The sequence below is a fragment of the Pezoporus flaviventris genome, unplaced genomic scaffold (genome assembly GCF_033815535.1).
Source record: "Pezoporus flaviventris isolate CSIRO_AGI_PZ_B2104156 unplaced genomic scaffold, CSIRO_AGI_Pfla_v1 ptg000004l, whole genome shotgun sequence".
NCBI classification, from domain to species: domain Eukaryota; kingdom Metazoa; phylum Chordata; class Aves; order Psittaciformes; family Psittacidae; genus Pezoporus; species Pezoporus flaviventris.
The window spans coordinates 1,558,812-1,572,427 of record NW_026892552.1 but is presented as its reverse complement, the minus strand read 5'-3'; the positions used below and the strand labels follow the sequence as shown (position 1 = coordinate 1,572,427).

The 13,616-nt window shown below is 54.5% G+C and overlaps 2 protein-coding genes across 3 annotated transcripts; one reads left to right on the top strand and one right to left on the bottom strand.

Annotated features, from left to right (window-relative positions):
* Positions 1 to 241: 241 nt before the first annotated feature.
* DOK4 (docking protein 4) lies at positions 242 to 4,365 on the top strand. Its single transcript, XM_061445415.1, has 8 exons — positions 242 to 487; positions 1,270 to 1,377; positions 1,624 to 1,738; positions 1,831 to 1,950; positions 2,038 to 2,227; positions 2,524 to 2,662; positions 2,749 to 2,872; positions 2,962 to 4,365. The coding sequence occupies exons 1-8, from the start codon at positions 422 to 424 to the stop codon at positions 3,084 to 3,086; spliced, it is 987 nt and encodes a 328-aa protein (XP_061301399.1). The 5' UTR covers positions 242 to 421; the 3' UTR covers positions 3,087 to 4,365.
* Positions 4,366 to 5,630: 1,265 nt separating this feature from the next.
* POLR2C (RNA polymerase II subunit C) lies at positions 5,631 to 13,607 on the bottom strand. Of its 2 annotated transcripts, XM_061445422.1 has the most exons (9): positions 13,473 to 13,607; positions 13,135 to 13,184; positions 12,459 to 12,527; positions 12,231 to 12,283; positions 11,987 to 12,115; positions 10,948 to 10,999; positions 10,305 to 10,473; positions 6,746 to 6,820; positions 5,631 to 6,073 (listed from the first exon to the last, which is right to left on the bottom strand). In XM_061445422.1, the coding sequence occupies exons 1-9, from the start codon at positions 13,556 to 13,558 to the stop codon at positions 5,929 to 5,931; spliced, it is 828 nt and encodes a 275-aa protein (XP_061301406.1). In that variant the 5' UTR covers positions 13,559 to 13,607; the 3' UTR covers positions 5,631 to 5,928. The 2 variants fall into 2 exon arrangements, with proteins under 2 accessions (XP_061301406.1, XP_061301407.1); XM_061445423.1 differs by lacking the exon at positions 12,459 to 12,527.
* Positions 13,608 to 13,616: the final 9 nt, after the last annotated feature.

The window sequence follows — 13,616 nt, the reverse complement described above, 5'->3', positions numbered from 1 at the left end:
GCTGCCCAAGGGAGCCCGCTGGGAGGAAGGAGGAGCAGGGAGAGTGGTGATGGAGACCCATGGGCGAGGCTCAGCATGGGTGTCCCTTGGGACACAGGTTGGGGCTGGTGGTGGGGGACTGCTTGTGCCTGGCTCTGCCGTGCTGACAGGGGTTAACACTGGACTGTTCCACTCGGATGGTTCAGGCAGTGAAGGGAGGAGGAAGAGGAGGTGGAGGAGTGGGAGGAGGAGGAGGAAGATGTCAGCCATGGATCTATCATTTCTCTTTTCCAGGCAGGATGGGCAATGCCGCTAGCACCAAGCTGGGCCAGTGGTGAGGCAGGGGGAGGGGGGGTACAGAGGAAGAGGATGGAGGGGGGGGGGCGGAGGTGAAGGCAGCCCCCCCCTCCCAAAATACCCCTCACCCCATCTGGCCATCGCCATGGCGACGAATTTTAACGACATCATCAAGCAAGGCTACGTGAGGATGAAGAGCAGGAAGCTGGGGGTGAGTGAGGGTCTGGGGGATGCGGGGGGGGGGGGGGAGGGGCCACCGGTCACACAGGTGACCCACCAACATCTTCACCTCTCGCGGCACCCTGTGCCCCTGGGTTTGGGTTGGATCAGTGGCATTTTGGGGGTGGGGGGAGGGTGTCACTTGTTCGTTCCCAGATGATCCATGAGCCTCAGAGGCCCCGATCTTGCCCAGTGGCACCCCCCCGACAGTGGAAACAATCACCATGGGAGCTAGGGAGTGTCCCTGAGCCCCCTCCCATGCCTCAGTTTCCCTGCAGACCCAGTTTTAGCACTGCGAATGCCCCATGCTGGGGGGTGGGGGAGTGGAAGGGGGGGGATTGCTGAGTGTGAATTAGGGGGTGAAGGAGTGCAGCATCCAGAGGTTGGGGGTCGGGGGGTTGTTCGCCCCCACCATCGCTTGGAGCCGGCAGCAACGAGCATGCTGGGTAATTCCACGCTAATTAGGGAGAACAAAGAAGGAGCGGGCTTAAGGGGGAGATAAGCTTGGGGATATGGCCCTGCCATCCTCAGTCAGCAGCTGCAGGAGAGGGGCAGGGGAGATGCTGGGATGGCATGTCCCCTTGGGAGCCTTGTCCATGCTCATTAGTTAAGCACTGTAATTAGCGTTGGCAGGGGTGGGATGATGGCAGCTCTGGGATATCCCCAATGCCAGCATCCCCTCCTGTCCCGAGGGTCAGGAGGAGTGGGAGGGGCGCGGGGCAAGGATGGATGGGGCCTTGGGGACAAGTACCCCCAGACCATGCTGTGTCACAGATCTATCGGCGGTGCTGGCTGGTCTTCCGCAAGTCCTCCAGCAAAGGGCCCCAGCGCCTCGAGAAGTACCCGGATGAGAAGTCGGCATGCCTGTGTGGGTGCCCAAAGGTGAGGGGTCCTGGGGGAATGGGGGGACCCCATGACTCTCTGAGTCCGTCCTGACCTGGACTTGCTGGGCTGGAGCTGGGTGCCTGTCACCACGTGCACTTCAGTGGGATGCTGCTGGAGCTGGGTGCAGGAACCAGGGTCTGGGTGCAATGGAAGCAGGGTCTGGGTGCAGGAACGAGGGTCTGGGTGTGCAGCAGGAACTACAGTCTGGGTACAGCCTGGGGTGCCCCCCCACCTCCTCCACAGGTCACTGACATCAGCAATGTCAAGTGCATCACTCGGCTGCCCAAGGAGACCAAGAGACAGGCTGTGGCCATTTTTTTCACTGATGACTCAGTCCGGACCTTCACCTGTGATTCGGGTAGGGGCAGCACCCAGGGGAACGGTCTGGGGGTGCTGGCGGGACTCCCGAGGCTGGCCGGGGTTGCCCAGGGGCTCTGTGGTGCCTTGCAGAGCTGGAGGCAGAGGAGTGGTACAAGACGCTGTCAGTGGAGTGCCTGGGTGCCCGCCTGAATGACATCAGCCTGGGGGAGCCCGACCTGCTGGCGCCCGGTGTGCAGAGTGAGCAGACGGGTGAGCATGGAGCGTCAGGCGGTCGCGGGGCTCGGCCGTGCTACAACCCCCCACAAGCCATTTTCTATCTTTTATTCCCCTCTCCAGACCGGTTTAACGTGTTCCTCCTCCCCTGCCCCAACCTCGACATTTATGGCGAGTGCAAGCTGCAGATCACCCATGAAAACATCTACCTCTGGGATGCACACAACCCACGGGTGAAGCTGCTCTCCTGGCCCCTCTGCTCCCTGCGCCGCTACGGGCGCGATACCACCCGCTTCACCTTTGAGGCGGGAAGGTGAGATGTCACCTGTGCTGGGACAGGGACCACCACAGGGTCCTATTGGGCACAACAGGAGGTGGCAACTGCTGCCAGGGCGGGCCTGACACTGGGTTGATGGCCATGGCCTGCATCAGGTACCCCATGGCCAGGGAATTTTGGAGCTGGTGCTGGTCCCAGCTCAGCATCATGGGTGGAATGCAGGGACAGCACTGGAAGTATGGGGAGCTGGAGCAGCTGCCATTAGGGGTGGTATGTTTTATCATCCCTTGGGCTTGTGAACCCCAGTGACATCCTGTGCCCAATCCCTGCAGGATGTGTGATGCAGGGGAAGGTCTCTACACCTTCCAGACACAGGAGGGCGAGCAGATCTACCAGCGTGTGCACAGCGCCACGTTGGCCATCGCTGAGCAGCACAAGAGGGTCCTGCTGGAGATGGAGAAGAATGCCAGGGTGAGCTCCAGTGCTTCGTGGGGACGCAGCTGGGGGGCAACTTGGGGTGCCGGGTGTTACCCTCACCCTTGTCTCCTCCACCACAGCTGCTGAACAAGGGCAATGAGCACTTCTCCTACCCCTGCACTCCCACCACCATGCTGCCCCGCAGTGCGTACTGGCACCACATCACCGGCTCCCAGAACATGGCTGAGTCCTCCAGCTATGCTGGTGAGTATTCCTGGCCTCCCTGGGGAGCTGCCGCCCCTGCAGCCTTGCAGCAACCCCCCAGGGGAGCCCACTCTCTGCTTTGTCCCCAGGAGAGGTGTATGCGGGCGCCCAGGCTAGCTCAGACACCGACCTCCTCAACAGGTTCATCTTGCTGAAGCCAAAGTCCTCCAAAAGTGACCAGCCTGAAAGCAGGGAGCCCACATCGTCCCCGTGAGCTGGCAGGGGGGGATGTGGTGGTGGGGTCCCCCTTTTTCTTCCCCAAGGGGTGGCAAGGACAGAGGCAGCTGCCCCTGTGGGTCCCGAGGGTCACCCTCTGTGCCAGGTCCTTGGGGAGCCGGCACTGGCTCATTGCCTGATGTTACTGGAGGTGACACTGGCTCAGCCTCCCCTGACTTGAAATTTATCTTGAATATTTGTATTATAAGTGGATTTTCCTTCTCAGATGAATGCAAACTTCGCAGCCGCTGAAGAGCCCTTGGGCAGAGATGCTCATAGGTTTTCGACTCTTTTGGGGATCCGGCTGGGAGGTGGCAAAGAAACAGGGGGGTCAAGAAATTCCATGTGTTTCTGCTAGGTGGGAGGGCTGGAGCACCACAGCAGCACTGGAGGCTGTGGCTGTGCCAGGCTGAGGTGTGGGGTCCCAGCATCTCACCCCCCCCCCCATGAGAGTGGGGTGCTCCTGGAGACACCCCACCACCCCCAAGCTGAGTTTTGCACTTCTCAAAGCTACTGAAGCACTCGCTGTAGAACTGGGATGCCTCAGGAGAACCTGTTTTTCCTCTGGGGGTTGGTAGGGTGAGCAGCCAGGCAGAGCCCAGCTCCTCACCTCAGCACCCCCCAGCTGCCCCCCTTGGCCTTGTCCCTGCTTTAGCTGCTGGTGGGCAACCTAGGAACCCATTTTGGCCAGCAGCATATGTTCCTGAGGGGCAGCTTTGTGGCTATAATTATTCCCTGGGCAGAGCAGGGGAGAGCTGTGTTTCTGTGCATTCCCATTGTCCTTGCTCCTTCCTTGCCCGCCGGTGGGTGACAGCCCTTTCCTGGCGGGGAGCTGGGCATCATGTGCTGAACTCAAAAGCAATTGATTTTTTCCTAGTTCTATTTATTGACCTCCTTTAGAAGGGCTATCTTTTTATCGCTGTGCAAACCTTCATGTTTCTTTGGAGTCTTCTTTCAGTCTGGGTTGGGTGGTTGGTGGGTTTATTTCCACCCTTAAAGCTCCATGTCTGTGCTTGAGGGGCGGGAGTGTTGTGATGTGGGAACCTGTGGTCTGTAAATACTGTCTCTTGGCTTGGTGTAGCTTGTGGCTGAGGCTGAGGGGTGGTGGGATGGAGAAGGGGTGCTCCCAGCCGCATGTCCTCCCTTGGGGAGAGGTGTCACTCCTGGCTACACACCTCATCTTGAAAGGATTTAACATTTATTACCAAAAATGCTTGGGTTTCCTTTCTTCATTTTTAAGGAGTTGCTCAATGAATAAACAACCCTTATCCACCCTTCCTGTGTGTCTGTTCCATCCAAGCACACTCGGAAGTCCAAGTGTCTGCCAGAGAGAAAAGTGCTGATGTGGGGAGATTTCCTACCACAGCTGGCAGTGTGTTCAGCTCAGGGCTTTGTTCTGCCTCCAGCCATGGTCGGGACATTCCAAGTGAAGGCTAAAACTGGTGGGGAGGGGAGAAAGGTGGAGGCAGCTGCTACCCTCCATTAAACAATCCCAAGTAAAGCAGGATGCCAGCACCCCACTGCCACCCCTCACCTCCAGCAGCCCATGGCTCTGAGGATGGCCCAGAGCAGTGGTGGCTCTGCATCCCCAGGCAAAAGAGTTCCAAGCCACTCCATCTCCCAGCTCTTCCAGAACTCTCCCAGTTCAGTGACCCATGACATGACTGGCTCCAAGGTTAGAGCCATGCTAGTCAGGGCAGTGCTCTCTCCAGGCATAGGGACAGGTTGTAGGGAGCTGGCTCTGCCACAGCAAGGACATGGAAGCAACAACAGCACTGACTCCAGCTGCTCTCTCCAGCCCAGCATGAGCACCCACCCCTGCTCTCCAAGCTGTCCCCCTGCCCTGCATTCACGCTGGGATAAGCACTGTGGCACACACGCATTTTCCCTCCCTCCCAGCCGCTGCAGTAAGGAAGAGACAGATCTCTCCAGGAGCATGTCACCAAGCAGCTTATCCCAAGTCCTTCTGGGTGCTGAGGGAGGGAACAAGAAGGGCTGACCCAGACATTTGCTGAAGCCCTTAAGCTGCTGCCTCAGTGGTCACGGTCTGGGACTTACACCAAGCTCCAGCATGCCATGGAACCCACCTTGGGGCTGTGGGCAGACAGGAAGCTGTCAGCCAGGGGTTATTAGTGACAGGCTCCCTGCCATGCCTTCTCCTAACATAAAGATTAGGAGAGAACATGGGTAGAGTCTGCTTCACAGTTTTTAAATGCAGCTAAGCCTGCCCAGCCCACCTGGGCTCCCCTGCAGCACTGCTTTCTGCAGCATCTCCCTTCACAGCCCAGTATCAAACATTTGCTTAATTTAAACACAGCTCTGCATCGGTAAATGATGAGCTACCTGCTGGAGGGGTCTGGTCTCCTTAGGAGATAATGTCAAGAGCAGCAATCAGCAGCAGAGAGCAATGGTCTCTCCAAAGGAGATCTCATTAAGTTAATGTCTATTGGAGAGAAGTAGATGATGTGACTTCTCCTCCTGCAGCCCCCGAGGAGCTTTCAGAGATGACAGAACACAGGGAAGGGGGTAAGGCTTTATTAAGCATAGTAAGAATGGACAAGGTAGGGTTGAGTAACTGAGGTACACTGCTGCATCGGCAAACTCTGGCCTAAAACTCTAAAACACTGAAAAAAAAAGCCTGTCCCAGCCAAGATGCTCACCAATTCCCTTTCTGCTTTACCCTAGACATTATGATGGCATTCCTTGGAAAGGAAGACCAGGGAAGAGATGTCACCTGACATGCAGACCTGGGCCAGAAAAGGCAGAGGGAGATGAGGGATACAGAGCACTGCTGGGCAGAGGCAAAGACCTCCTGCAGCACTTTGTTGAAAGGCGTCACCTCAGTTTATAGTGAGGACATCACTCTGAATCTCATGGCTCAGCTGGGTTTGGAGGTCACTCAGTTTCTTCTTCAGGCCAGAGAGTGCAGAAAGAACGATGGTCTCCGGGCGCAGAGAACCGCAGGACTCCACGTTGTAGTAAAACCTGAGGTTACAAGCTGGTGGGTTAAGTCACCATCTGCTCTGTGACGAGGTGCAAAACCAAAAAGCACCTGCTGAGCTGTTCCAGCCTGTCCTGACCCACTGCAGGGAGATCTGCTTGGAATCCCAGCCACCAGCATCATTCACCTCCCCAGCAGCAACAGCCAGCACTGCCCCTCTGCCATTGTCACACCAACTCTTGTGGCTTCACAGGCTGCAGGAGCACTTCTAAGTTTATTTCTGTTCAGGACCATAACCCGTGAGCCAGCACAGAGCCTCACACCAGGGAGTAAGGCTGGCTGCAGGCACCCCTGCAGTGCAAATAACCCAGGAGAGGGATATCACCAGCAATCACAGCATGAGACATTCACACGGGTGAATAAATGTCTGAAGCCATTTTCCACTGTAGGCCTCACACTCCACCTAGTGCCACACTGCCCAGCTTGAGAACACAAACTCGGGACAGCCATCCAATACCTCCCAGAGGGGAAAACCTACCAGGCTTGGGCATATCACCACTTAACTCCATCTTTTACCCTGCTTTTCCGGGAACACCAGGTCCCTGGGCAGGCAAACTTCAGCACAGAGCGAGTACTCCTGCACTGACAAAAGCTGACGACATGGACCCTGCTAGTTACCCCATTCTGCAGCTACAGTAACATATTCAGCTTCCCACCTCTCTGGCTTCCCATTGGGATCGTAGGGAGCTTGAGCATCCTCCTCATCGATCTCCGAGTACTCACTCTTGGGCCTGGAATCAAAGAGCAGGACAAGTTACCACAGAGCCCACACTCCAGCCTGGCCCCACGGAGCTCAGGCTCTCAGCAGCACTGCTCAGCCCCAGAGTGAGCACAGGGGCTGACATCCAGCAGTAATGAAGCACCATGTCCCAGAGAAAAGCTCAGTCTCATGTTGCCCTTTCTGGCTGTTCACTAGTGCCACATAGGCACCTAGTGGTGCTGCAGGAAGAGGATCAGCCCTGCCCTGCCCCAGTTTAGTGAGCCTGTGCAGGGTACTGTGGCTCCATCCACCTACACTGGCACAATTTGGCAGGTGCCTAAAGCGAAGGGACAGTGATGTCTGCAGGGACTTTCTTTATGGAGAAGCCTGGATGCTGGTTTTGGAGCAATCATCTTTTCTTTCTACTTTTCACTTGGCCAGGAAAACACGGGAGCACTCCAACACTCAACCTGGGCAGGACAGCTGAGATGGGAAGGTCTGGCCAGCTTGGGCCCAGCAGGAAAAAAAATCTCCTGTATTTGACCTCAGCTACATTAGTGAGCCCCATCCCATGACCTCCACCTCCACCCTTCTACACATGTCACTACCAAAACCACTGCACTACCTGTGCCTCAGCTAGGCCAACACGTCTTTCTCCCCATTGCATCCCTTGGTTTATAGGACACCATACCAGAGAGACTTTTTGGAAGCATTTTCTCCACATAAAAAAAAATTAAAAATCCAAAGCCCTGAGCTGTCTGAAAAGCCAGCACAGAAAATTCTGTGCACGCCAAGGTCTCCTGCTGGCCTTCCTCTGCCCCAGCAATAGCAAGCAAGGCTGATCTGAGCACCCTGCCATGAGCTGCCTCAAAACTGCACTTCTTCAACAAATCCTGCCTCTGTAACAAATCCTGTCTCTGTAACTGAGAGAGATAATGTGTCAATACAGCTGGGTGTTCATGTTACTTGCAGAACCACCTATGACTGAAAACAGGGCAGAGGTTTCCACCACAGCTGTTTTGAGAGTCCAGCTGTATGCCAGTGCTCTGCCAACAGCCTCCAAAAGCAACTAGCATGAAAAAACAAACCAAAAGTAACAGCTAGCCTTGGACAGCAGAAGCCTTTGTCTCTGTATTGTCCTCACAGGAATCAGATGAGCTTGGAAAGACGGATATATCATCAAGGAACAGAGAGCTCTAATGTCAAGCTTCACAGAATCACAGAATCATATGGGATGGAAGGAACCTCTGGATATCATCCAGTTCAACCCCCTGCTAAGGCAGGGTTGCCTAGAGAAGGTCACACAGGACCCAGGTGGGTCTGGAATGTCTCCAGAGAGGAATACTCCATAATCCACGGGGCAGACTGTTCCAGGGCTCTGCCACCCTCAATAGAAAGAGGTTCTTCCTCTTGCTGAGGTGAAACTTTGTGTGTTTCAGTTTATGGCCATTGCTCCTTGTCCTGTTGCTGGGCACCACTGAAAAGAGTCTGGCACCATCCTCCCAAGATATGATCTACACTGATGAGATGCCCTCTAGGTCTGCTCTTGTGCAGACTAAACAGGCCCAGCTGCTGCAGTCTCTTCTTGCAAGAGAGATGCTCCAGACCCCGCATCATCCTTGTGGCCCCCACTGGACCCTCTCCAGTAGAAATTACAGAATTTTTATAGCACCAAATGAAGCCCAAACGGATTTCAAATTCCAACTTGAAATTCCACATCACAGAGACATTTCTGCTTCTCAAGCATACAATACATCTATCAGACCACCAGCTAAACTGTGGGGCAATTTATCTGCTACAAATAATTTAAAAAAAAAAAAAAAGCCTATCTTGGAATTTCAAAATTATTCAGCTCCACCCGAAAACTGCTTGTGAAAAAGTACAGTCTGGCATGCAAACTCTTGTGACATACTCCTGTGCACAAAACTGCAGAGCAGCATCCTCCTCCTCCACACTGCACCACCTCATCACAGTCCTTATGGGTTATCTCCCCGACAGCCTGGTCTGTAGCTGGCAGGTCTCAAAATCCAGCTTCAGTCCACATGTACAGCCCATCAATACTAAGGAAGATGCCCACTCCTAGATTTCCAGCACTACCAGCCAGCCTGGTTCCTACTGCAGAACCCAGAGTACCACCCTGACCAAATGCTGAAGGAGCCCAAAACCTGGCACATCTCATCCTCACCCAAACTGCCCTAACCGGACCCACGAACATGCCCTGCAGACCCCATCAAAGCCAAGCAATATTTGCTCCTTCCATCCCAAAAACAGGACTGGGATGGCTGCAGGCAGGTCCCAGCCCACTTCATGCATGTTACGGACTCACCCTCACCTCCACCCTCAGCACCAAAAGGCTTCTCAAGTCTCCAGAGTGCAAACCTAGCTACACAGGATCTCCAGGCCAGCTCCTAAGCAGAAAGCCCCTGGCAGTCAGGCTGAGGTGGAAATCCAGGCTAACTGCCCCTCTGGGCAGCGCATTCACAGATAGCTAACTGAGCACGAGGCCATGTTCTGCAATCCATATTCTGTGTAATCCCATGTTCTGGGTCCAAGCACCCAGGTTTAAAATGGGCAACATGGAAGAACAACAGCCTGCCACTTGCCTGCCACTGCTTGCAGTCATTTGCAGAGACAAATCTGGCAGCAAGAGGAGGAAGACCCGCTGAACCCCTTCTGCCACTCACCTCCTCTCCAGCTGCAGCTCTGCTTCTGCAGACCCTGCACCAAATCCTGCTCATGCACCAAGGTCTCCCTAACCTCTGGCTGTTGCCCTGCTGTTACAGCAGCATATCCACCACCCCTTGTCCCTGCTCACAGCCTGCCTTGGCTAAAGCACCCAGGTCCTCACCCCGCTGCTGGCTGCAGAGTGCTCAATGACAGGATGCCTGCCTGGTGAACACTGGGATGCAGAGCTCAGGTGTGGGGAGAAAAGCTGATGTATGGAGCTCCACACTCATGGAAAAGTGCCGCTAGGTAAAGTCCTTGCCCTGGCCAAACCAGGGCAGCAGCTTTCCAAGAGCAAAATCATGTAACTTTTAGATGTGCTGCAGCATGGTACCTGTGCAGGATGGTATGTCAGAGCAGAGGAAAGGGCCAGAGAGGAAAACCCTGCTGTCAGAGCTCAGGCTCCAGGAGTTAGGAGATGCATGTGAGAGATCAGAGCCACACACTGGGCTTCCTCAGAGCTGCAAAATCAGCCTTGCAACCTAATGTTATGCTCTTTGCTCTCATAACAACCTCTTCCATCTTGTGTGGATTTATTTCTTCTTTAGACTTTACCCTAGCCTACATGCCACTTGTGCAGGGAAGAAAAAGCAGGAAAAAGTGGTGGGAAAGAATACGAAAGTGAGGTAAAACAGCAGTGACAGCACAGGAGGGGAGATGTATGCAGCTGCAACCAAGGGACTGGCCTTGGTACCCTAACACTGGAGCATAGTCTGTGCAAGGGGAAGTTACAGGCACGCTCATGGTCAGTTGCTGACCCAAATTATCTTTCCCAGTCCCTCCATACATACCACTCTTCTGGTTTGGGGTACACGGTGTGCCTCAGCGCATTGTCTGGGTCGTACTCAAAGGCGACACCGGCCGTGGGGTTCCACTTGGCATGCTCCTTGCCAAAGCCCTTCTTGGCATAGGCTCGCAGCCTCAGCTCCTGGCCCTTCCGCAGCTTCACAATGAGGATGTCTGCGGAAAAGCACAAGCATGTTGGAGTAGGCTGCAGAAGAGAAAATAGTGTGCAGGATCACACTAGGCAAAGGATCACAATTCCTTCTTAGTCCCCAGGAAGATGCGACTATCCAATCCAATCGCTTCGATTCTCAGAGGGGCTCATCTGTGTCCCTAGAGTATCTAGGACGCATTCTGCTATGTAAAATAAGAGATGCACAGTCCCCAGCCAACAGCAGACAGAAACCACTTTGCATCTTTGCCATCTCCAAGCTCTCACAAGAGACAGAAGCACCCTCTGACACAGACTTTGGTTTTGGGGATAGCCTTGAACTGTCATTAAGACAAACTGCTAAGCCCAGTGATGCTGGGTTCTCTTCACCAATCTTACCACTGCTCTGCGGTTACATAGCTACTAAAGGAAGAATGAAAGAGCCTGAAAGAAAAACTCATGCCCTCCTCCAGCTCCTCCTCCCTGTGAAAATCACTTACCATCCTGCTCCACATAGTCGTTGGGGTCATTGTCTCTGCTCCGAGATGTTACCTGCAGAACAACAACAAAAGCAAGTGAATTATGGCAAGATCAGCTATTCCCTCCACACCAAGTAGCAGTTGCCTGCAAAAGCTGAAGACTGCAGAGACCCATTCTGGAATGACTTACAAGACCAAATCCAGCCCCCCATATTTAATGGAAATTGGGACAATTCAGGCAGCTGCAGCTACATATGTAACACCCATCTCCAGCAGTCAGCTTGCCTGCTTTCCCTGCCAAGATGGAGTACTCCAGCCTAGCTGCTTGGTTCTGACAAGCACCCAAGACTGCTGGTGTGACACATGGCACTCATTGCACTCAGCCAAAGGGAGCAAGGCACAGTGGGCTACAGTTAGGCTTTAACCAGGCAGGCAATGCCACCAGCCCCAGGCTGAGGTGACATCCAACTCCGGCATCAATAGTGTCTTAAAACATGCCCCTTTGCACCTGTTCTGTTTTGGCTCCACCAGTTCTACTCAAGGCAACTAAGCAAAAGCAGTCTGGCAGCTGTGCCCTGGCACAGGCTTCTCACACGTTGCTGTGCCAAGAATCAAGAACCAGAGGCACTGGGATTGCTGCCAAGCCTTCGAAGAGGCTGCTCCTGTCCGAGCTCTGGCACAAGCAGGCAGGAAGCTGCAGTGACACAGCAGAAGGACACAAGCACACATGCTCCAAGTGCTTCACACAAGATCGAGGAACAACACTAGAGCATCCAAAGAGTCTGGGATGAGGGGTATGGGATGAAACTTTAGCAAGGCCATGCTGTTTTGACAAGCCATAAGACAGCAAGTGGAGGACAATGAGGAGAAGAAAAGGAGGGCACTGGCACACACTGCTATCTCTACAGATGTAAGTGCTTTGCTCTCCCACTGCAGTTTAAGTGGGGCTTTAGGCAACATGAAATATGCTCAAAGGCTGTGCTTTGTCCACATCCCAAGTGTCTGCCTCAACAGGAACATAGAGAGGGCACTCAATGGCAAGCAGAGGGATTGCACTGACTGGAATGACCCGGGGGTTGTTGGAGATGAGATCGCGGGATGTGACGTGACGAGTCTGATCTTCATTACACCGGACGTCCAGGGTGAACTCTACAGAGCACTCCGGACAGAACTCATCACACGTGCAATCCTGGAACACATGGGTCAAGACCTTTATGACAAACCTCTCCCAGCAAGAAAGCGCTTCCCATCAGATCAGACACCCACCACCATCAAAATAAGCACCCCCATTTTGCTTGACTCACTCTGGAATATTGCATTTTATCCACAATGTCATCACTAGTGAGTGGGATGAGACCTATAGGAAAAAGAAAATTGTGGGACTGGCCAAGTGAGGCCACAGGAGCACTGATCCTCCTGCCAACATGGCTGGAGGAACAGCAGCCTCCCGCAAAAGGTGCTTCAGTGTCCCTAGACTGATTTCACTCATGACCTTTGCCTTGCTGCACATCCGCCCTGAACCCAGCACTCACCCAGCCTGTGCGCAATGAATTCATCATGAAGCACAGAGGAGTTGGCATCTATCTGCACCCAGTCGATGGCTGCAGAGAGGAGAAAGTCACAAGCAGAGTAAGAGAAAGCTTAGGGGAGACCTTGTAACAGTCTTCTAACACCTAAAGAAGCTACAAGAAATCTCAAGAGGGTCTTTTTGAGAAAGGCCTGTAGGGATAGGACAAGGGGGAATGGCTTTAACCTGACAGAGGGGACACTGAAATAAGATCTTAGGAAGAAGTTCTTCCCTCTGAGGGTACTTAGGCCCTGGCACAGGGTGCCCAGAGAAGCTGTGGCTGCCCCATCCCTGGCATCGTTCAAGGCCAGGCTGGACGGGGCTTGGAGCAACCTGCTCCAGTGGAAGGTGTCCCTGCCCATGGCAGGGGTTGGAACTGGATGAGCTTTAAGGTCCCTTCTAACCCAAACCATTCTGGGATTCTCTGAAAATTTCTGTGGGAAAAAGCTGAGGATTTTGTGAGAGCACAGAAAACATTGTGGAGACTGCAGCAAAACTAAGGCAGCCTCTGGTTACACACAGAACAAACTAAACACAGACGAAGTGAGCTAGAAGCAGCTTGGAACTGCAAGAGGAAAAGGAAGGGAAGCAGTAAGAATGACGGGCCAGCAGCCCACAGGCCTGACTGCAGTACGCGGTACCTATGATGGGGACTTCTGCGATGAACACTCTCCGAATGGAATTCGCCACCCTGAGGGGAAGAAACACCCGTGTTCAGGAATGAGGGGACGCGAAGCTTCGCAGCTCTCCGGCCCGCCTGCGCAGCCGCCGGACTAGGCTTTACCTCGGAAACACCGACAGGCCCGCGCCGTAGGCACGGCAGGACCTGTGCGGGCCTCCCCAGGGACAGGCTCCTGCTGCCCCGGGGCCTTTTCCTGCCCCGGGGCCTTTTCCTCCCCCGTGGCCCGACTCCTCCCCCGGGGCCCGGTTCCTCCCCCGGGGCCCGGCTCTCCCCCTGTCCCGCCCGCACGGCGCTCACGCCAGGTCCGTGTTCTCGATGATGAACTTGACGTTCTCGTCCGTGAGCTCGGTGATGCGCACCGTGGGCTGGTTGGCGTACGGCATGGCCGCTCCCGCCCGCCGCCAGGCCCGGCATGCCCCGCTCCCGCCGGTGCGCCCCCAG